This window comes from Rhea pennata, chromosome Z (genome assembly GCF_028389875.1).
Source record: "Rhea pennata isolate bPtePen1 chromosome Z, bPtePen1.pri, whole genome shotgun sequence".
NCBI lineage: Eukaryota > Metazoa > Chordata > Aves > Rheiformes > Rheidae > Rhea > Rhea pennata.
Genome location: NC_084702.1, coordinates 70,412,760 through 70,434,657, shown reverse-complemented (window position 1 = coordinate 70,434,657; position 21,898 = coordinate 70,412,760). Strand labels below are relative to the sequence as shown.

Sequence of the window (21,898 nt, the reverse complement as noted above, 5' to 3'; positions counted from 1 at the left end):
CTGCCCAGCAGCGCCGCCTCGTCCAGCTCCGCCAGCGCCGCCAGGTCCCCGGCGGCCCCGGCCCGCGGGCACCGCTCCCCCGGCGGCCCCATCCCGGCCCCGCCGCCGCGCCGTGCCGCGCCGTGCCGTGCCACGCCCGCCCCGCCTCGGCCCGCTCCGCCCCGGGCCCGCCCGCCGGGGCGGGGCCGCCGTTTGAACGCGGGGCGGCGGCAGCAGGTAACGGGCGGCGATGGCGGCCTCGTGTGGGGCGGCCCTGAGGGGCGGCCCGGCCCGGCCCGGCCCTTGTGAAGCCGCGCTGTGGGGCGGCGGGCCAGGCTATGGGGCAGTGGGTGCTGTGGGGCTGGCGGGCACTGCATGGCGGTAGGCTGGGCTGTGGGGTAGCAGTTGCTGTGGGGCTGGTAGGCAGGAGCTGTGGGTGCTGCAGGGTGGCAGGCCCTGTGGGGCTGGTGGATGCTGTGGGGCAGCAGTTGCAGTGGGGCAGCGGGCTGGTGCTGTGGGGCAGTGGGTGCTGTTGAGCAGCAGGTCAGGCTGTGGGGCAGTGGCTGCTGTGGGTGCTGCAGGGTGGCAGGTGCTGTGGGGCTGGTGGGTGCTGTGGGGCAGGGGTACTGCAGAGCAGCCTGGGCTGGGCTGTGGGGCAGCAGTTGTTGTGGGGCTGGTAGGCTGGGCTATGGGGTGGCAGGCTGCTCCTCACTCCCACAAGAAGAGGCGGTTGCTGTGGGGTTCGAGCCCCTCAGGCCCTCCCCAGGGGGTGCCCCGGAGCCGCAGAGCAGCCGGTTGCTTTCCGAGACCTAGGGGCCTGGGGCACCCGGCTGCGCCCTGGCGTCCTGCGGGTCCCACCGGGGTCTGCTGGGCACCCCACGGCAGCCCCACGGCAGCCCCACGCCGCTCCGAGGATTCTGAGCCAGCTCCGCTGAGCAAGTGTCAGCCCACAACAGCTAGCGGCAGTTTGCCCTGTCCTGTGGGGAGAGGAGGGTGTCGGGTCAGTTTTAAATAAAAAGCAGAAGGAGGCGGCAGATAACAGTACCGCCGTGCGGCCGAGGTCGGGTCTGCCTCGGGCTGCTAGTCCTTAGGTGGCGGCTGAAGGCAGAAGTCGCGGTGGTGCAAGCTGCCCGGGCTGGGGAAGCACAAGGCTGTGTGCTGGCCTTCTTACGGCTTCTCCACAGCTGGCTGGGGTTTTTGATTGTTTGTTCGTTTGTTTTTATTTAATTTTTTTCATGAGGGATGATGAAATGACAGAAAGGAGAAGGCAACAGTTAAACGGTCAAAACTTGTGAAAACAGGGAACTGGAGGAGGTCATGGAGCAATGCACCCTGAGGAACGCTTGGTTTTCCCTGAGGGTGCCCGTGGTTGATACTGCCCCAATTTGGAGGCAGTCCAGATGAAAGGACCTTTGCAAGCGGCCCTGCACCATGTGTGCACCACGATCTCCTGCTCACTGCAGGGGCCCAAATCAAAGGACCCTGTGAGCCAAATCAGGAATGTGTGCTCTGCTCTGCGAAGAACTTGCCAAGCTGTGGGTGCCCAATGGGCCACAGAACTAGTCCTAATTGCAAGCTGGATTTCTAGGACTCTTCAGCCTGTTTTGGTGGTAAAACACCCACTGGTTTCTGTCTAGTTGGGTAGCACCAGTAAGGAAATGGAGCATGTGGACAGCAAGCACATGGAAATATCACTGTCTTTGGAGACAGGATATAGTGCTAAGGGTATGACCCTTAGCTCTGACCCAGTAGGCTGTTAAGACTTCGGAGAAGTATCAAGGGTGGTTGGGCTAAGATAATAAAGGGAGATTTTTGGAGACTATTAAAATATTAAGAAGAAACTCTAGAAACGTTACAGAGAATATTTCTAATGTCACAGAGTTTAGAAAGTATAATCATAATTTCTATTCTGTATCTGGGAAGAAACAAGCTGACCTGCTTATATCACTTGTAGATGAAGTATTTTCTAGTCTTCCAGCAGGTTTCAGATAACTCTAACCCTAGAAACTTGAAAGAGTTACTGTATAATATATCTTGGCATACTGAGTATTTGCTCTGTTTTATGCAAAAGAGATATAGTCAGACCCGTTGGGTGTGGAGTGGGGTTTTTTAATTTGTTCGCTTGGAGTTTTTTTATTTGTTTTTTAACAAACTGGGCTGCAAGAGGAAGATGGTTCACAATCATGACATCAGCCTCTTCTGGCTAAAAGCACTCTGCGAGTGATCATTTTAGCCTTATTTGTGAGTATGCTGCAACTTCACACAGATGCTGAGCTCTTGCTTAGTGGAATCTGTATTTCTACCTCTCTGGCTAACTGAGATGTCAAGTCTGCCTTATTACAACGACAAAAACCTGGCCTCAGCTAGACTTGTTGTTCCCTGAATGTCTGTGAGAATAAACCTCTGGAGAAACTCTTGCTGCTATAAAGTACTGCCTGTGTCCCTTCAGCTATCCAGACTTTTGCTAGCACATCAAATGATTCTCTCTACACGTTTTCTGTGAAATTTTTGTTTCAAATAGTGGCCTCTATCTTCAGGTGCTACATGGCTTATATTCAAGTACCTGAAATGCCTCTAGAATAAAGACTGTATTTGAGAAATTCCATACTCTGAGAAAACACACTAGTGTAGCCCCTTGCTATGCGAGCCAAAACCTTTGTGGGTGGTTTTTCAAGACTGAGGCAAACTCACAGAACTACAGACAGATTGTATCTTGCTTCAGGATGTAGCAAGTGTGCAGCAGACTCTTTTGCCTTTTGATTAAAAGACAGAGCAATGTTTAACCCGTGCTCTGGTAACACATGCCTCTTTCTGTGGTGACAAGATAGTTAATGTTTTTTTCTGCATATAACAAAACCCTGACCTCATTACTGCAGCAGAGAAGCCAGTTAATAAGGGTAGCGTGAGTCATAGCAGTTGCTCAGTCTTTCTCATCTCTGAGACCACAAACTACTTCTAGAAAATAATCATGCAAATCACTGACTTTTTAGAGAATCTCTGGGGAAAACAAGCAAGAGCGAGCTTGCTCTCCCAAGACACATCTTGTGGCTGATTTCTACTTCTGTAAGGCCTACCAGCAGCACCTCCTCCACCCACTAACTTCCTTGATTTTATTGAGAATGTTACATAAAGAATCTTGACAATACATGAAGCTTGTGGACTAGAAAAACGAGTGGGATTGAATCCTTGGGATTTGCTCACAGACCCGTTATAACGTACAATTTCTCTTGCTTTCACAGCCTGATATTTCTAATGCTGTTCGTCTGGTTGATGCAGGGCTCCTGTATCTACCGACAGGAAAGCACAAGAAAGCTGTTAGTAAAAATTACTAGTAACTGACTTCCCTTCTTCCATTGCAAAGTGTAGAGTTTGTAGCTCAGAATCCTGCTCTACAGCCTAGGTTGTGCATCTGTCATATGTCTGTCTCTCTTGGCTCTTTAGTATACCCCTTTGCATCTCAGCCCTGAGTCTACCATGAATGACTCGTCCCTGCCGTTTATGGCTGGAGCAAACACTGTTGAAGAGCAGAGGGCCCGCTGGGAGAGAAAGCGCAGCCGGACAGCCAAGGAGCTACTGGAAACTGAACACAAGTATCTTGAGCAGCTGGATCTGGTGGTCACAGTGAGTATTCTGGCTCCTTCGGATATGTGGCTGCTTTCAGGCAGCGTATTTTCACGGGAAGTGTCGCACAGCAGGACTCTGATGCATCTTTACAGCATGGGACAAATCCTAACTCTTCACATTATGAGGGCTGAAAGGTACTTTTATACCTCCTCTGTTACATCTGATAGCTTGTGGTTTTGGCCCTTTGGCTTTTATTCATATCCAATTGTAAGCCATAAAGCTGTGCTTGTATGGGGCCCCTGGCTTAAGATTTTTGAGATCTACGAAACAGAGGTGCACAGAGAAGACAAAGGCAGATAATGAACAACATACTTAAAAACAGATATGTCGAGGAATATTGGAATAGACTCAATCAATTCTCTAGTGCTGTCATGGATGTCAGTAAAGTTATGGTAACATTACCAAGAAGACTTGTGTCTGATGATTTTTTGGGTAGGCATTCTCAATGCTTGATATCCTTTTGAGTTCAAGAGCGTGCAGGCTGCAACTTCTGCTGCTGCATGCTGCGAATAACCTCTGAGTGAGCTGTGATTGTTAACATGTTTGATTGTTTGATATGTTTTCTCTTTTACACTTAGTTCTTCGTGACAATTTTAAAGGCCAAAGGGACGCTAAAACCTGCTGTGCTGGAGACCATATTTGGACCCCTAGAATCCATATATTTGGCCAGCCAGTAAGTTAACAGTCTGATATAGTTCCTTTATTATATGGGGAGGATTCTATACTGATCACGAAACAAGATTTCAGGAAGTAAACCTAACATCTTGTGAAACAGGCATTCATTTCCAGCATTGCTAGCCTTGGTGGCACTTGGAGATGTACTAGGAAACTGCTGATTTATATCTATACATCTGGATGCCAAGTTGCTGTCTGGATAGTAATTTTAAGCTCAGTGACTCTGCTCTGTTTTTCTTTTCTTTCTTTTAAAAGTACTCCTTTAAAAAGGGGTGCTTTCTGTAGCATACACTGTGACCATTATGTACATGCTCTGGATGGAAACTGGATGTGAGATGGTGACTGACAAACCAAATTCAGGATAGGAGCAAACTACAGGAAGTTAAGAAAATGCTATAAGTGGTGTATCTGTCCATAGTTATCTTTCTTCCTTGTTTGCAGGGTTTTCTCACTTCACCTGGAGAGAGGGAATTTGGGACTAGGACTGGAAAATTTATGTCAGAAATTGGAGCTTTATGGCCACTATTCTGAGAAATTGGAGCAGGCAAATAAAATCTTGAAGGTAATCATTACCTGTGCCCTTCCTGTTCTCTCCTCCTCCTCTTTCTCCGTCTCCAAAACAGCTACATCTTCCCTTTCTCTTCTGTTTTTGGAGTGATCAATTTCCTTCTTCCTGTGCTGCTGCTATTTTCCCGATCTCTCTGTCATGACAGCACAAGGAAAGCATCACTGCTTATTTAAAGTTTCAAATTTTTGATGCTTGTTGTTTCAGGCATGATTTTCTTTTTGTGGGGAGCAGAGCTTTTCCAAACATCTCTAGTGGAATTTCCTTTTTACTTCCCCTGTTTTTTCTTTTCAACTGTAGAAAAAAAAATTCCCTCCCCTCCTACTTTTTCGTTTATTTATTTATTTAATTTTTCTCTCCCCTTTCTACCTCTCTCTTCAGATGTAGTCCATCTTCCAAGAGATTTTGGAAGGATATATTTTTATTTTGAAGTTCTGAAAACTTTACCTGGCAGTTCATGCCGCCCGACTGCCAGTTCTTGTCAGAGCTAGTTCACAGCTGTTTGAAGTATTAGAATATATTTCTGCTCTGTTTATGTGCATATGCATGCACTTTTGATGTCCCAAGGGAAAAATAAGTTGATCTGGATACTTGCCTTGAAGAAATGAAAGCACTGGGCTGCGTTGCTTTGTGTTGAGATGAGTGACAAAAGCCACTGATGGACTCCTTGCTTTTTATCTGTGTGAGCTACCCTTCCTTTTATCTTTGTTTCTATGTGCCATGTAAACTAGCTTTATATTGCTCTGCCTGAACAGGGGATGTCACTACCATTACCCTCAGGAATGTGATGGTTAGGAGAAAGGGAACAATCTGTCCATGGCCACAAAAGAAGTTGCTGATGCTTATGTTTAGGATTGGAGTTCTGTTTTCTAAGCTCTGGCACAGACCATTGGAGTGCATATTTTTTCTGCAGTCTCAAGGCTTTCGGCTTTGTCACATACAGGAGCAGCTGAAGCAGAATAAGTCATTTCGACGATTTAAGAAGCTCCAGGAGTCTCGACCTCAGTTTCAAGGGAAGAAGCTAGAGGATCTGCTTCCTTTGCCCCTGCAGAGATTGCACCAGTAAGTAAGCAATTCTGAGTCTTTACGGTCCTAGTCTGAGAAAGAAAAAGGAACATAACATAGCCGTAGTGCCTTGATTGCTAACAGAGTTTCTTAGTGTGTCTTTAAATTGGAGCATACAGACTGCAGTGAAGCAGGTGTGCCTGTAAAGTGGAATCAGCGTACTTGTATGGGAGATAATGCAGAGAGGTGGCTATGTTTAGCCCTGACTCCCAAGTCCTTCATTTAGCTCTGAGGTAAAATTGGAGTTAAGGCTGTCATCTTAGGAAGTGACTGAAGCTAGACCCTGGACAAAAGCAAGCAGTCTGAAATGCTGCAGAAATGAGGCTGTCTGATGGAGATGGTCTCTCTCTGCTTTTGTGCAGGCTGGTGATCTAGAACATTGTGACTCTTCTTTCTTGGAGATAACTGCTCTTGGAAAGAGATGAGATTAATGAAGTTAGGAGAGCTTTTCTCCCATCTCTGGTTATCAGGACCATATGCTTTCTTCTTATTTGGTGCCTGACAGTTTTCTCAGTCTGGACACATCCAGTCTGGATTGCTGCATTCTCCCTTTGAGGTGTCCATTTGAAGAGCAGGACAAGAGGGTGCTGCATGCACTCAATAGCTGTCTTTTCTCAGGAGGGGTACCTGGGTAAAACAGAGCACAGATAAGTTGCTGGAACTCCAGTTGCTGCTGTTGTGGATCAAGTAGCTGCTCTTATCAATATTAGTTTGAGAGAGTAAGGAAAATCTGTTTCTTTTGAAGATCACTGGGGGTGAGTATACCACAGTCTTTTGGGTAGCTTAATTTAATGTCTTAACCAGCTTGTCAGATACAGATGCAAGATGCCTGTGGGTTTTTTGTCCTTTTGTTTTCCCTATAGTTCCTTGGAATATTTCTTTAAATATATAAAACAATATATTTGCTGCTGTCCTATGCTCTGGAGCAATGGCTGTGCTTTAATAGGTCTAATCCTTCCATTGATCATCTTTCTTATTCAAGTATCTTCAAAACTCTTGGTTACATACCCTACTGGTTATGACTTCTGTCTTTTTGTGTATCTGCTCAATGTGTTATTTCTTCTGTCACTTCAGGCTGTTAAAATAGTTTGACTTCATTGTGAGAAAGCATTTGGGGAGATCTGATCTTTGCTAATGAAGAATGGGGAAGAGGGGGAGGCAGCTCCAAATTTTTTATAACAGTGTCTTTGTTTTCTTATGTAGGCAGGGAATATGTGGTATGAGTGCTTCCATTGAGAAATAAAACCCAATAGTTCAGAGTTTTGTCTGCTATTTAAGGCATTTTTATGTGAATGTTGATGTCTAAGAGTCTTGTAAACTTAAGCAACATATGCAGTTGTTTTTATCAGCTCTCCAAGAAGTGGTTGCAAATGTGTAAAATATGTGGGTTGATTTCATTATTACATATGAAGATAAAATGAACATGTTCAAAGAACTGTGAAATAGAGCTGCTTGGTTAGACTTAAGGGGGGTGTTGTGCATGTGTGAAATTTGTATGTGTTCTCACAGTCTTTCCTTGGTCTGAGTCTCAAAATAAATGTTTCTTAAGCTCCTTATTTGCCTTCTTTGGGAAGATAGAGAGTAAAATGCCCTGTGGGAACAAGGGGCCAGTCAGACTTGGCAGTGTGAATGAGGTGGTGAGACCTTTGCTATGGTCAGTGGGTGCCAGTAAGATTGCTGGACACTAACTATGTTTCTTAGGGTTGTTGATAATCTGTCTGGAAACGTCTTAGTTCTTATTTTTCTTTCTAGATGCATGTTGGTGTTGCCTTTATTCTGACTTGTATGTGGCAATGGGGATTGCAGCAAAGGGCCTTGAAAACTATCTATAGGAATTATATAATTAGTGTACCACATGTCCAGAGAATAACAGAACTGGTCAGCTTTCCAGGTGGCCAAGGATGGATGAATGTGTGAGGACAGACTTTTGATCAGAGCTGGTAGGCTGGAGACTGCCTTTAGATGGCAGAGTTATCACACAAAAAAGGACTGCTTTGTGTCACAAAGGTGAGAGAACATAGTGCCATAGATCTATGGAAAAGTTTACTAGATACCTTGAGAATGATAGAGCTGAAATCGAGGGTGGCTTGGCCCTTCAGGTTCAGATTGCACAGTTTGGATTTTTTTTTTCTCCCAGTGAAGAAAAAAAGTATGGGTCATCATCTTTCGTGAACAGGAGAGGCTGATGTTCCTGGTATCTCTTTATAAAATAAAACTACTCCTTCTATCTTAGGTACAAACACTTCCTCAGAGACCTGCTGGAGAATGCCAGCCCAGACAACATGGAGTACCAGAAACTTGCAAGTATGTTCCCCCCTTATAAATGCTGGTACTTTGATCAGTGTTAACCTCCTTGCTAATCCTCATCTTTCATCTACTTCCCACAGGAAAAAGTAAATCCTCTTCTGTCTGAGGTTTTAGGGCATTACTTTTTCCCATCACCATCTTGATCAAGAGCTATATCCCAGGAGGCAGGTACAGGGAATAGCAATAGAGAGAAACACCAGACTGGGGGAAGGGCCTAGAGGTTTCATCAGAGAAATGAGAGCTCTGTTGGTTACGTGCTTCAATGTTTCCTACGTCCTTTATCATCTAGCAGCAGTCAACATCACTTGTAGTGGGGCATTTTTTTTCTTTATTCTTGCCTTCAAATTCAGAAAATTATTCTTTTGTCTAATATTTCATTGGCAAACATGTCTTTTAGAACCACAGAAGTGTTGGTTGAAAGGGGCCTTTGGAGGTCCAATCTCCTGCTAAAATTAATGAGCAAATTCATCACTGATAGTCAGCTTTAAATGTTCATTTCTTAATTTCACCTTTCTTTTCACATCAAGATAGATGAGGAGTAGCATGTACTCACTTGTGCACCCTCACAATATGCTGCTATAATTTCAGAGACTGTGAAATGTGTTTCTGAAGTATCTCGATGGGTCCAAGACATCATTCGCAATAGAGAGAACTCACTGCAGCTACTTCGGGTTCAAAAACTGCTCAAAGGACAGAAGACCAAGGTGTTGGCCCCAGGTGGGTCTTACTGACACCTTTGCTTTTCCTCTGCCAAACTGAGGTAACTGGAAGTAGGCTTGCCTTCACTTCTGACCCAATTCATATTAACCAATGTTCTTCTCTCAGCCCAAATTCCACAGATAGGTGGTAGGTAGTAAGTAGTTTGGGCACTTACCAATTTTTCACTTCAAAAAAAGTCTTTTGGTAAGGATAAGTAGCAGCTTCATTGCCTGACATTCAGGTAGGATGAGCTGATGACATGCAGTCAGAAAGATGGTCACAGGGAGTCCAAGGAGGTCAGGAGAGTGAGCAGGAGATGAGAATGAGAGAAAGACTTGAATTTTGGAAGCATGTAAGCAAGCTCTGCATTCTCAGTGCAGGAACCATACCCTTTTTGAGTGTCAAAGGCTCAGTGACCGCGTTGTTTTATTTTAAGCTACAGCCGCATGGACTTCTGGTCACACCCTATGCAAGATAAGAATCTTTTATCTCCATGGTCAAACAGTGCCAGAAATCAGGGAGTATTTGCGTTGACAGTTGAGATGTATAACGTCAGTCACTGGCATGTAAGATCACCTACCTGGATAACGGATTTCTCTTGTGCAACTGTGTGTTATCCATGCCAAGAGCATGCTCCAAGGTACACATTGAAGTCACTGTGTGTAAATATCTCCAAGATACATCTCTGCATATCTGTGAATGTGATTGTGGTTGTTGCATCATACGTGTGGATTATTGGGTAAAGGTAGAAAAAAAATGTTTCTGCGGCAATGTTATGCCCTTCTTTTGGCTAGCGATTATCTGACAAGTGTCTGCATTTCTCTTGCATGCTCAGGGCGCTGGTATATCCGGGAAGGCTGGCTTTTGGTGGTGCCTTCAAAGGGAGAAGAACTGAAGCGCAGGATGTTCTTCCTTTTTTCTGATATCTTTATTGCGACAAAGCCATGCCATCCGCTGCACCTGTTGAACTCAAACAAATTCACATGCCAGGCTGTTTACCCACTTCAGGAGTGCACTGTGGATAAAGTGTTTGGCCACACGCAGAGCCAGGGAGGGCTTCTCAGTGTAAGTCTTCCTTCTTCTGCCTTGCAGATGTGTCAGCGGAAGTCGGACTTGCAAACCAAGTTTCCAGCTGTCTCAGCAGTGGCAGGCCTGAGATGACGAAAGGGTGACAATACTAAATACAAAGAACTAGTCTGAGCAGGGCAGTCTGAGTTGGGGGAGGTATGTTGTCCCTTTTCACTTAACAGTATAGGCCCTCCTGAGCACTTTGGAATACAGGCTGCTGCTTGCTTCACTCAGCTTGGCTGAGGAGAGCCTGCAAAGATTCTGACAGTGCCCTCATGAGAGCACGTTTTGGGGGATAGTTCCCACAGTTGCCCGACAAGTAATAAACAGCATTGCAGTGACATTCCTATTGCTTATAGGATATCCTGGAAAACAGAGAATGCAGAAAGACGGTGGTATCACCATGGATGTTGCTCGCTCATCCAACTCCTTATATATTGAAAAATCTTAACTGGGGCTAATGCCATAGGTACAGGATTCAAGTTGAGTTCTTCCCAGTTTGTAGCACCTGGAGAACCATATTTTGACTTGTGCTTTGTAAGCCATGAAAGGGAAGACTTTCTGGAGAAGCTGTGAATTTGTGGGTGGGGGTAGCAAAGAACTCTCAGGGACAGCTTGGGACAAGGGAAAAAAAATGCACAAACAGCCCATAAGGACTGGCATTGTCCACTTCCAAGCATCCTATAAAGCATATAAATCTAAGGGAGCTGTCATCTGGAAGGACTGGAGTGAGACAAGTTTGGCACTGGCTCTGTACCACCCAGCCTCCAGCTTCCCCTAGTATCAAAGCTCATTTCTTTCTCAGGGGGAAAGAAAATGGTGGAAATCTGCATGCAGGGCCCACTCAGAAGTTCAGTGGTCAGGTCTCTCTGAGCTGCTGCCTTGGCAAGGGACAGTACAAAGAGGAACCAGATTCTGCCTCTTTTTCAGCTTTCCTTTCTGCATAAGACACTTCTGTTGATGTCCAGTGACCAACAAGATATTAATGACTGGTATCAGAGTCTCACAGCTGCAATTAGGTAAGCCTTCCTCCTTTTAAGAGGCTGAAGGAATGGGGCAGAACACACAAGTGATGATAACGGACCTGTACGACTGTGTCTATCATCTGGCTATAAGGCTGACAGGAAAGACCTGACTGATAGCCAGGATGCAGGAGAATAGGCTTCACGTATTAACCATGAACTTTCTGTTTGTTTTTTCTCTACAGGCAGCTGAAAGCCTGACCCATCTGAGTACAAGACAATCCAGTAGGACAGCCTCCCCTCTTGGTAGAAGCATCTGCAACCTTACAAAATGCTGCACGTAGCAGAACAGTTGCATTCAGAGGGACTACAGACAGCGTTTGTGAGACTGAATGCTTTGTCAGCTGTCCTAATCTCAATACAGGCATCATAAAAAAGCATATGTACATTAAGAATCTGTATATTAAGAATTTGTATCAGGACTTTTCCCATAGCTTAGAAGCATCTAGCTTTTTACATCTTTTTTTTCTCCTCAAGTTATTAAAGACAACTACAAGAGGCCCTAGTTTGCTTTTCTTCATTAAACATTTTTATCCAATTGTCTTTCTAAATTGGTGTTCCCACACTTGTATGTTTACACAAACTTGTACGTCTGCCCTCTCTTCCCTCTGGCTCTTCATCCTTGGATCAAAATGGATGTTTCGGATAACAGCAACACAGGCATAACAGTATTTTCAGTATTTTCTTACAGAGCCAGTGCCACGCTATTCTTACTCCCTTGACAGAGTTTTTTTTTTTTTTTTTTTTAATGATTCATAGCCTTCAATTTTATATCAAAACAGTTTGTCAGTCAGCATCCCTCTTTTTCTAAGCAAGTGACAGGTGGGCAGATGAAAGGAAACCAATTCAGTGCTTAAGATCGTACCTGTCAGCTTTTCATTAATCCAGAGATTTAAATAAACTGGTAGGTAACATACTCATGCATAACAAACAGGGTTCAGGTTTCTCATATGAATTCTAAGAGATGATACAGGTGAAAGAGCCTTGGTCTCTGCCTTAAAGGTTTGCAGTAACCATATCACGTTGAAACTCTACAGTAATCAAAAGCTCGGGCAGCATCTCTGCTCCTAAAGCACTGCAGAAATCTCCAGAGGGCTAAGCTCAGCATACTGGGTCATCAGATTGCCAGTAATACACTGAGTATCAGTTTACTTGGGTGAAAAATCTATTTAAGGAAGCAATAAAGATAGGTTATTATTCTTGAAAACAATTTGACATTAAACCCCCCCCCCCAAATGGACCCTTAATGTAGAAGCTACGCAGCAGTAGCAGTTTAGTAGATCCCTTCTGTAGAAGGGAAAAATGTCTGCTTGAACAACATGTTAGGTCATCATCTACAAGGAATACAGCTTCAAGATCAGTGGAAGTATAAAGATTTTCCCAAGCACTTTCTCCAGGACACTAACTTTTTAGTAGTTTAACTCTTCCTCCTCCCTTTCCTTAAACAGTACTGTGCATCTTTAACTTGTCTTTGGAACTGGCACTGGAACAGATGATGCTGTGTGGAATAAGAATCCTGAACAGAGAATTACCAAATTCCAAGTTCTTCAATATCATTAGATCTTGTCTTTCCATACAGCTCACACCTTGTTATGTGTGCATACTCAGTCACTCCTACTTGTAAACATGGGGATGGAGCGTTCAAGTACAAATCAAAGGTAAAACTAGCACATGAAGTTTCACATCTCTTAGCAGTTACAGCATTGTCTAATCAAGTACAGCCACTATCCCTCTTTATTCTAAGAGAACAATATGGAACTGAGGCTGAGATGTCTACCAATCTCAAGTCAAGAGCAAATGCTATTGTTCTTGCATGCATTGGCTCTTAATTATAACACAAGTCGTTTTGGTGTTGCCACTTGTAAGGCCAACCTTATGCCACCCTCTAATTTGCATTCAGCATGTTTTTGGGACAGCAAAACTAGCTTGATGTTTCACTGAAGCCTACACACTGGCTTCTAGTAAAGCCCTAGCAACTCAGTCACAGGGGAGTGGAGATACAGGGCTGCTGGACCAGAAACAATCAAGGTTTCTCCTATAATAAGCCACTTAATCTTGTATGCTGAAATATAATCAAAACAGTATCAAACTCACTTTCTGAATAGTGTTTATTTACACACAGAACATCAACCACCAAGGCTCCCAGCTTGATTTCCTTCTCTTGCTCAGTTGCTATTTAAATCACTGGAAGAAGGAAGTAAATCTCAAGCTTGCGTTCTCTGTTATGATAATTCACAGCTAAAAATCAATCTTAAGACCTCCTAGCGTGTTTTCCCTTCCTGTGCTCTGGCACAGCAGTGAGCTGCCTTAACAGGTGGCTCATGTATGGGTGGCCCACACCGTCCCATTGCTGTGCTTGCATGGGGGCTCCCCTGTGGAGAGTGGTGCTTACACAGCGGTGCCCTCGGGGGCCTGCGGGGCTGCGGCCCGCTGCACGTCCTCCCGGTAGCCCTTCAGGAGCTGGTTGAGCAGCGTCTTCTCGGTGTTGCAGCGCGGGCGGATGAGTGGCGGGAAGGGGTTCCCCTTCAGCTCGATGACTGCCATCTTGGCACGGTCAAGGCTGTCCCGGTTGGGGATCTGCAGCAGGCGGGTGTACTTGCCGGGGTGCGGCTGGAAGCGCGGCGCCAGCACCTTGAACAGCTTGTGGATGAGGTCCTTCTCCTGCGGGGCGGCAAGCACTGCTCCGGCACCGCTGCCGCCAGCAGGGCCCGCGCCGGGGCCCGGCCCGTACTTACCGTCAGCCAGAAGTCCGCCATGCGCATGGCCCTCTCGTTGGTGTCCCCCAGCTTGGCGTAGTCGATGAGCTGCGGGGAGAGAGGAGCCGTGACGGGACGTCGCGCCGCGCGGCCCCCGCCGCCGCCGCCCGCCGCCGCCGCTCACCCGCTCCGCGTAGCCCCGCATCTCGTCGGCGCGCGCCCACGGCGCCTCGATCCGCTCGTGCCGCACCAGCGCCGTCACCAGGTTGCGCAGCAGGTCGAGGCGCGAGCGGGGGCCCAGGCCCAGCCGCCGGTACACGCGCCCGTGCGAGATGGCGGCCGCCGCCGACAGCCGCATCCTGCCGCCCTCCTCCCGCCGCCACCGCCGCCGCGGGGCACCATGGGAGCCCCCTCCCGGCAGCCCCCGCGCGCCGCCGCGGGGCACCATGGGAGCCGCCTCCCGGCAGCCGCCGCGCGGCGCGCCGGGAGCAGCGGTCCGCTCCACCGGCGCGGCACGGGGCTGCCGCGGGCCAGAGCGGGTGAACCAGGGCTCACGGGACCGGGGCTCTCCTGAGCAGGCGCCATGCCGAGGCGAGAACAGGTTGCCGAGCGCAGCGCTCCTCTGCCGCCGGTCGCTGGCAGGAGACGACGAGCCCGGGCGCCATCTCAGATCCCTGGGGAAGAGGGGCCAGCGGGGCCCGAACCCGCGTATCGGGAGGTCTGAATGGGGCGGGCAGACGGGCCGGGCCCGGCCTGGCCGAAGGGGCCGGGGCGGGCGAGCACCCCCTTTAGGGGAAGGTGCGGGGGGGGGGTGAGGAGGAGTCTTGCGGCGCGGATTTGTGACGCCACCAGGCTGGCGCGCGCAGGCGCTGAAGGAGGTGGTCTTAGGCTTGCTGGGTAAGCGTGCCGTGCGGCATGCTGGGAGTTGTAGTTCCGCGCCCGGCGGGCGCCATTTCCCGCCGCAGCCCGCCCGGCGACGCTTTGCGGCGGCTTTGAGACTGGGCCGTGGCGGCGCGCGGGGAAGCCGGGCGGGGGCGGCCTCTGCCGCCCCTCACCGTAGCTGGGGCGGGCGGCGGGACACTTCCCTCGTAGGCCGTTTCTCTGAGCTATGAGTGAGGCGAGGGCCTCGAGGCAAGCGTGAGGGCCGGGCCGCGGCTGCCGGAAGCTTTGTCTCGCCCCCGTTAGCGGCGGTGGGATGCCAAGGGAGACTCACGCTCCGTATCGTACCGCAAGCTACGTGGGGAGCCAGGGAGCAGAGTCCCGTCGCGCTTGGCAGGTGTCGGAGCCGCCGTTGTAATAGTGGAGGTGGGTAAATGCGCTATGTCCGCAGACACAGCGCGTTCTGCAATAGCTTGTGTCCTCGTAGTCCTGCCCTTGGCAGCGTGTCGTTAAGCTCCAAGAGCAGTGCTAAAAGACGGTGGAAACCGCCTGCTGCTTCTGACCAAGCATTTCCGTTTTTCAGCAAACAGGTTATGTAACAAAAGCAACTACCAACCGCATAAGAAAAATATCTTTGTTATTATGATTACATCATAAAATCACAATCATTTTATACATATTTTAGTATTTCATATACTTACATAAATAAAGCGAACAGTATAGTTACTGGAATGTGTAATAGCAACAAACATACAGATTTTTGTGTGAAATTAAGAACAAATTCTTGGACGCCATCCCCATTTTTTGTTATTTCACTGGGGTTTAACATACTAACTCTGAAATACTTGTAGAAAAAATGTTATTTAAGCTGTGATACCAACAATGATTCTAGGGATTACCTTACTTCCATTTATAATCAATTTTCCTTTTCTTTTCCTGTGTTAGCCAGACCATACAGAAATTCTTTTGTGTCTATTTCAGTTTTGCAAGAAAGACTAATCCAGTATGTACTTGGCACAGTGTTGAAAGAACATTTTCTCGGCTTTATAATTTTGTTAAACTCATTAATAATCAGCATTTTCCCAACACTACACGCTCTTGCAAATGTTTCCATTAAATATATTTCCAATATTAATAAAATAACAAACTCTTTATTATCTTTTTGCTTATAACATGATGTCTTAACATCAAAATAATCTTTTTTTCTAATAAAGCTATATATAGTATTTAACTATATGAAACAAAGTTGTCATGTGCATGAGCCTAGTAACAAAACTAGACATGAGTGTAGATGTTTCTACATTCTTATTTTGGGTTCTTAGTGTTTTTTTGATACTTTTTGGAGCCACAGAGAAATAAATAATTTACAAGTTAACAGCTTCCTTCTCTCTCCAGTAACCAAGCTTAAAATTGAAAATGTTTCATTTGGTTTGTATTTACAAAACTTTAGATGTGAAAAAAATTTTACCTTTCTTTCCAAGCATTTCCGTGGGTTTCTCTAGAAGATACTTTAATAAAACAGTTTTTGATACAGTATCTGTATTATGAAAGTTATCATGTGGTTAAATGAGAGAGGTCTGTAGAAAAATCTTGACGCAGACAGAAGGCTGAACCTTCCCAGCCACCTGTGTTCAAAGGGGCTCTCCCTGCTGGAGGAATTCCTATGCCCCTTTGCCTTGTCTTTGCAATAGCATCTCTGCTGCTGGGATTCAGCCAGCTGTTGAGAGTCTGTGGACAGAGGAGGGTAAAACATGGGGACAAAACCAAGGAGCGCTTCCATTCTGCTCTTTTATGGAGGAAGCACGCCTATTGGAAACCCAGCTCCAGGTTGTAAAAAACCATGGTGCAGACCCTAGAAAGGGAAGTTACTGAGGTCCACATTTAGAAGACACTTGAATATGTGCCCAAGTTGATGTTTGGGAGTCCGTAAGACATCTTTCTGCACTTAGAGGCATGTTTTTTTTTCCTACTCTTCTGATTCAGTGTCAGAATTTCCTTCCTGTGGATATTTCTGCACAGCAGGGCATTCCCTCTACCCCCACCCTCCCAAGTCTGGTGATCAAACTGCAGAAACTTCTAATTTGGTGTTTATATTTGGAAACGCAGAGCTCAGAACTAAAACAAGTGCCTCTTTTAGGACACTTATTCCGTTTGGGTATGGGTCGGGGGGAACTTAGTTGCTATGTAGGAAGTGACTCTTTTAACTTACTGGGCAGTATCTGGTGGTTCAAAAACCTGCAGTTATTAATTCTCTAGTAGAAATCAACCTGATCCAGCAGGTGATGGGGAGGGTAACGTGAAAGAGAATAAATGTATACGTAATTTGACAAATGTACTTAAAATTGCATATCGATGAACTGTGTCATTTATACCTAATTGCCTGCTTGAAATTAAGCAAATATAGACCTGCTGTCCTAGCGCTTCTTTCAGTCTGCTACTATGAGTAGTATCCCTTTTTCAGTCACAAGTTTTTCCCTAAATCTCGCTCTAAATCTCTCCCCCCATTGCCTTGTTCACAAGATTACTTGGATCTGCAGCTGCTGGGAGAGCTCCTCTCAGAAGAGAAGCCTGAAGACCACAGGGTGAGAACACACATTTTTTCTTAAGCTGCCAACTACCAGTGATTTAGTCATTGCTTTTTTAGTACGGATGTACATAAAAGGTGAAGAGAAGAGGAAGAAAAGAACATTAATACTCCTAAAGTTAATGCCCTTGCTTGTGGCATACTGATAGTGTGGAGTTGGCAAACAATTACAGGAATGAACACATACTCTTAAAATACTATACAAAAGATACTAAGAGTCTAGATAGCCAGCTGTGATAGCCAACATGACCTGTACTAGTGGTACAGGGATTATACCAACAGTCTTCTGGCCCAGAGAACCCGGAAGGAAATCCAAACCTGTACAAAGGATCCGGAAAGAGCCTGCTTATATTTTTCCCTATGTGTGTTTTGTTAGAACATGCAAGTCCTGAAAGCATGGCAAAATAAGAAATTTTTCTTTGCATTTGTAACATGGAAGCACTAAACATACTGTAGAAGTAGCAGCTACACAGATACAACATGAAATTTAAACATTTTGTGCTTAATATACTCCTTACATCTTTATCTTCTATGTGTGGCAGAGTCCTCAGCAGCCATGGTAATCCAAAAGAAATGTTAACATACATCATCCATGAGGTATGATCTAACTTGTGCATCCAGTTTTCCAGTGTAAAAAAAAAGAAAAAAAAAGGCTTTCCCTTTCATCCCCTTTTACAAATACAGAATCCCCTGTGTGCAGTACCTCACCTTAGCCACCCAAACACCAGCTGAAGTGTTTTGCCATGTGCAGACCTGCACCTACTCATACTCCAAGCTAAATACACTGCAACTCTGTTCTAGTTCTGTAAGTGTGTTTAAATTGCTCTCACACAACAGAGAAACAAAACCAATGGCAGCTCTTGGCAAACATGAGGCCTTTCTGATCTCATTTTCACTCAGACTTTCACCAAAGAAAACAGGCACCCACAGCAGGTCAGAATCTGGCTCATTCTGCAAGGCTGGGACTGGTTTGGTGCTTGCCTGTAAGACTACTTGATTCACTTACGCTGTTTCTCCTGCTTCATAAGTTTCCTGTTCTCTTGCTCATCCCCATTGTGATGTATCCAGTAGGAATCTGTTGAGGAAGGGACCTGGCTCCCACACTCAGCAGCAGGAGAAAAATAAGGGAGAATTAGGGGTAGTTTAGGAAAGACACATCTTGACTATCTTTGCATAATACTCTGTAGTAACACAAAACCAAATAATTTCCAAGTCAAAAAGCAGTGCCCTTATATCATTGCTTCTCCATATTTTGGGGCCTTTTCCTGCTATGCTAAGGCATATTAGAAGGAGACATTTCAGTTACAGCTGGCCTCTGCTGTAAAACAGGGATCCATCCTTCACTTTCCTAAGCTTGGGAACACTAGATGAGAACTTAAGGTCAGTGATATAATTCATTTACAAGTATAAAGTAACTCTGGGCCTAGGTTTTTATTACTGCTGTCTTTCAGGGATGATGTTCAACTATCCCTCCATCTGTGGCTAGAGTCTGGGTAGTGGGTTGTTTGGACACAGAATCAAATGTAAGTAGATGAGATGCTGTTGTCTGCGCCTTTGACTAGAGCGTGCCTTAATCATGCTAGCCCTATATGCCAAAAAGGTTTTCCTGATAGTCTAGATACAATGCAGAGTGCAGGCTTGATGATCCAGAACTACTGCAAGGAGGCCACCATGAATTGAGAAAGCTACAGTACAGCAGCATGGTTGGGGAAAAGCAAAGAGAAAACTGGGAAATAATATACATATATATATATATGTATATATATATTTTTTTTTTACATTGTCAGTGCATTTTTATATTGAACAACTCTAAGGAGCTCTTTTTCAGTAGGCCTAGCTAAGGATGGGCTGCCTTCTGTATCCTGGAGTCTCTGGGTGCTGCCAGTGGTTTGTAATCTTCTCCAGATCCAAAATCTACTGTGTCGTGATAGTTTGTAAATTCCTGAGGTAATGGAAACTCCTCTGTTGATGAGTGAGTCCTGTGTCCAAACACTCTCTCTTGCAGCTCAGCAATGTCATTTCTGATGTCTGCCATCATCAGCAACAAGAAGTCAAATGAACCTGGTGGGCCCTGCAGTCACAAAGCAGGGTCATTAGTAATACTGTACTTACAGTTTTCAAAAATATCGATATAAATACCCTTGCAGGGGTAATTCAGTAAAACATTGCTGCATGTTGGTTGCCTGAAATAAAAGATCTCTCCTTGCATCAACCTGCTCAGGAAACAGTCTTAAAAAGGCAAATGTTTTAGCTGACAGAGCCTACATCTAGAAGATGCTTAGCTCTTCGTTCACTGTATCTTTTCTCTAGCAGCATTTTAACACGCCACAGGAACAAAGATAAATCTTGTAAATTATTTCTTTTTAGCTGACTTCATGGTGAAGTTCACTGTTTAATATTGGGAACACTCAGTTGCACACCCTGCTAAAAGTCCATTCCATTAATGAGAAAAGACTGTAAGAAGGAAAATTTTAGACAATTTTGCTTTAAAATAGATTGTAAATTTCCACCGTTCAACAGCTGACTTGCTCAAAGCCAATACCTGGTCAAAGTCCCAGAGAGACTAGCGGCAGTTTTCTGAAAGGTTTCAGGGATCAGGCTACCAGCAGCAGCGTTGGGTGAACGTATGAACTAGCACTCTGCATAGGATCTGATGCCACTGCCTTCTGGTTGTGTCCCCCACACTGTTGTAGGGCAGAGACACACTTACTCCCTTCAGTTTGACACTCCGCAAGGGAGATGTGTAGGCAAAAAGATTTGATGAAAACAGGAAATTATTTTCTTTGAAATAACATTTTCTGTTCACGCAAAATCATGTAAAATGTCACTGTTCATTGTGCTCATAAAACAGGATTTTCTTTTCCCCTTTTGGCTGGCTTGCTGTTAGTAGCCAACATCACTTTGCTGTGAAAATGTTTGCTAAGAGCAATACTTACAGGTATCCCTTTTGGTCCTGGTGCTCCTCGCTCCCCCTGTAATCAATACCACCTCAGTTAGTTTGCTGTAACTAAAGGAAACAGAAAAGCACAGTTTGCCTCAGCAGAGACTGTTACTGTCCGCAGGCCAGGAGTCATCAGCTTACACTAATTTTGTTTGCTAAGAAAAATAAGACCTTAAAAGTAGTTGCTAGGCTCGCAGAGGTTTGCAGACCTCACATTGAGAGCCACTGGCCTGAAGTGCATTTTAGGAGAATGAGCAGGTGGTTATGACAGTCAGGATTTGCATGGCAGCTTCTCTTCGTAGCTGGATGTCTTGACTCCCTTTTCTTTTTTTCCTGGCTGCAATTCTGAGGCACTTCCAAGTATCCTTCATACCTGAAACCCCTGGCCTGCCCATTTGCAGTGTCCAGGCTTATGGGCACTGCAAAGCTTGTGCCTTGGCCAAGCTCTGCCTGCCTGCCTCCACTTCATGTGAGACTTGCCCATGTTCATCTGCTCTAAATAGATAACAGATGCTGCTTTGAATAGAAACAGACACAAAATCCAGAGTACTGGCACTTCTGCTCTCTATGCTTCACAAGCCGGGGGAGATAAAGAAGTATCTTCATGGACAAAATAAGTTTGTTTGTTTTTTTTTTTTTTTTTTTTTTTTTTTTTTTTTTTTTTAGTAACATCTGGCTTCCTACATGTATTTTCTTTGCTAGCAGGATTGCAGGATTTAAGACCTGGCCCAACATTATCACTAGTGTCTGCAGCAATAAAGTTATTACAAAAAAATAACCCTGCTACAATTATGTGATGCATTACATCTGCTGAGAAAATGCTAAGTAAACATGCAATGTTGAGATTTTGCAGGCCTGCTCTGGTGGGGACAATGTGATTGTGAGGACAGTGGGTGAAAACATGAAGAAAAAATGAAGTAGGAACAAATACACTGGGAAGAACACAGGAAAATGCCACTGACTCCAGTGAGAGCAGAGTTGGGCACTTACGATTTTCACCTAGACAGGAATGAGCCACATGTGATAGAAATTTGCAACAGAGCAGTCTAATGGAATAGGCTGAGGCATCAAAATCTTCATGGAAAAGCCAGAAGAGCTGTGCAGAAAGGAAAGGAGGCTGCTTGACAGATATCCTGACAGGGCTATTTGCAAGACTTGAGGAATAGGAAGCACAAAATAGCAGAAGGAAGATATGAAGGGATGGGGAAATGGGACATTCTTGGCTTAGCAAAGGAAATGAAAGAGGGTAAAAGTGGATGACGGCAGATACGTAGAGGGTTGCTCTAGTGAGCCTGCACTTCATGTTCACACGGGCCCACATTGTGAAAAACAGTACCTCTCCTCACCTTGCTACCATCTCTCCCTGGGGCTCCCGGTGGGCCCTGCAAAAGAAAGAAAAGGGTTCACAAGTATGTAACAGATTGTGGAGCTAAGCCCAAATGCGCAATGCATAATAGAAAGGGAGAATACTTACCACAGGGCCCCGTCTGCCCTGCTTAATATGTGATATGTCTGGAGACGGTCCCATAGGTCCCATTGATCCCCGAGGGCCTGGCTGTCCAGGAGGCCCAGGAGGCCCAGGAACTCCTTGGCTCCCTTTTGGTCCTGGAGCCCCTGCAATCAACAGCAAAGGTTACCTGCCATATGAAGCATTCAGGACACTTCATCAGCGCAAGCAGTGGGGGACTAACAGCGTTTTTTGAACCACCTAATGGACTGGTCACCTTAACATCCCTAAACCACAAATCTGTAACAACCAACACAGCCGTCATTTGAGACAACATTACTCCCTGC

General features: G+C 45.7%; 3 protein-coding genes and 1 long non-coding RNA gene across 5 annotated transcripts in view; 2 read left to right on the top strand and 2 right to left on the bottom strand.

Annotated features, from left to right (window-relative positions):
- Nucleotides 1-3,424: 3,424 nt before the first annotated feature.
- Nucleotides 3,425-11,472, top strand: ARHGEF39 (Rho guanine nucleotide exchange factor 39). The gene is made up of 9 exons (XM_062598961.1): nucleotides 3,425-3,600; nucleotides 4,182-4,276; nucleotides 4,720-4,840; nucleotides 5,787-5,905; nucleotides 8,142-8,212; nucleotides 8,804-8,932; nucleotides 9,750-9,979; nucleotides 10,913-11,001; nucleotides 11,190-11,472. The coding sequence occupies exons 1-9, from the start codon at nucleotides 3,454-3,456 to the stop codon at nucleotides 11,203-11,205; spliced, it is 1,017 nt and encodes a 338-aa protein (XP_062454945.1). The 5' UTR covers nucleotides 3,425-3,453; the 3' UTR covers nucleotides 11,206-11,472.
- Nucleotides 9,740-14,129, bottom strand: MRPL17 (mitochondrial ribosomal protein L17). 2 transcript variants are annotated; one of them, XM_062598958.1, is made up of 4 exons: nucleotides 13,885-14,129; nucleotides 13,740-13,808; nucleotides 13,397-13,665; nucleotides 9,740-10,066 (listed from the first exon to the last, which is right to left on the bottom strand). In XM_062598958.1, the coding sequence occupies exons 1-4, from the start codon at nucleotides 14,056-14,058 to the stop codon at nucleotides 10,012-10,014; spliced, it is 567 nt and encodes a 188-aa protein (XP_062454942.1). In that variant the 5' UTR covers nucleotides 14,059-14,129; the 3' UTR covers nucleotides 9,740-10,011. The 2 variants fall into 2 exon arrangements, with proteins under 2 accessions (XP_062454942.1, XP_062454943.1); XM_062598959.1 differs by lacking the exon at nucleotides 9,740-10,066 and adding an exon at nucleotides 13,095-13,188 and having other exon boundaries at nucleotides 13,885-14,128.
- Nucleotides 14,130-14,710: 581 nt separating this feature from the next.
- On the top strand, nucleotides 14,711-19,782 carry LOC134153126 (uncharacterized). The gene is made up of 3 exons (XR_009961116.1): nucleotides 14,711-15,005; nucleotides 17,100-17,161; nucleotides 18,615-19,782. It is a non-coding gene; the product is annotated as an uncharacterized LOC134153126 (long non-coding RNA).
- CCBE1 (collagen and calcium binding EGF domains 1) overlaps nucleotides 18,877-21,898 on the bottom strand; it is a 104,115-nt gene continuing 101,093 nt past the window's right edge. The window contains exons 8-11 of the mRNA XM_062598957.1: nucleotides 21,579-21,718; nucleotides 21,451-21,486; nucleotides 20,100-20,135; nucleotides 18,877-19,234 (exon numbers count right to left, since the gene is read on the bottom strand). Of these exons, the coding sequence (XP_062454941.1) occupies nucleotides 19,001-19,234; nucleotides 20,100-20,135; nucleotides 21,451-21,486; nucleotides 21,579-21,718 (446 nt within the window). The 3' untranslated portion in view covers nucleotides 18,877-19,000. The remainder of the gene's footprint in view (nucleotides 19,235-20,099; nucleotides 20,136-21,450; nucleotides 21,487-21,578; nucleotides 21,719-21,898) is intronic.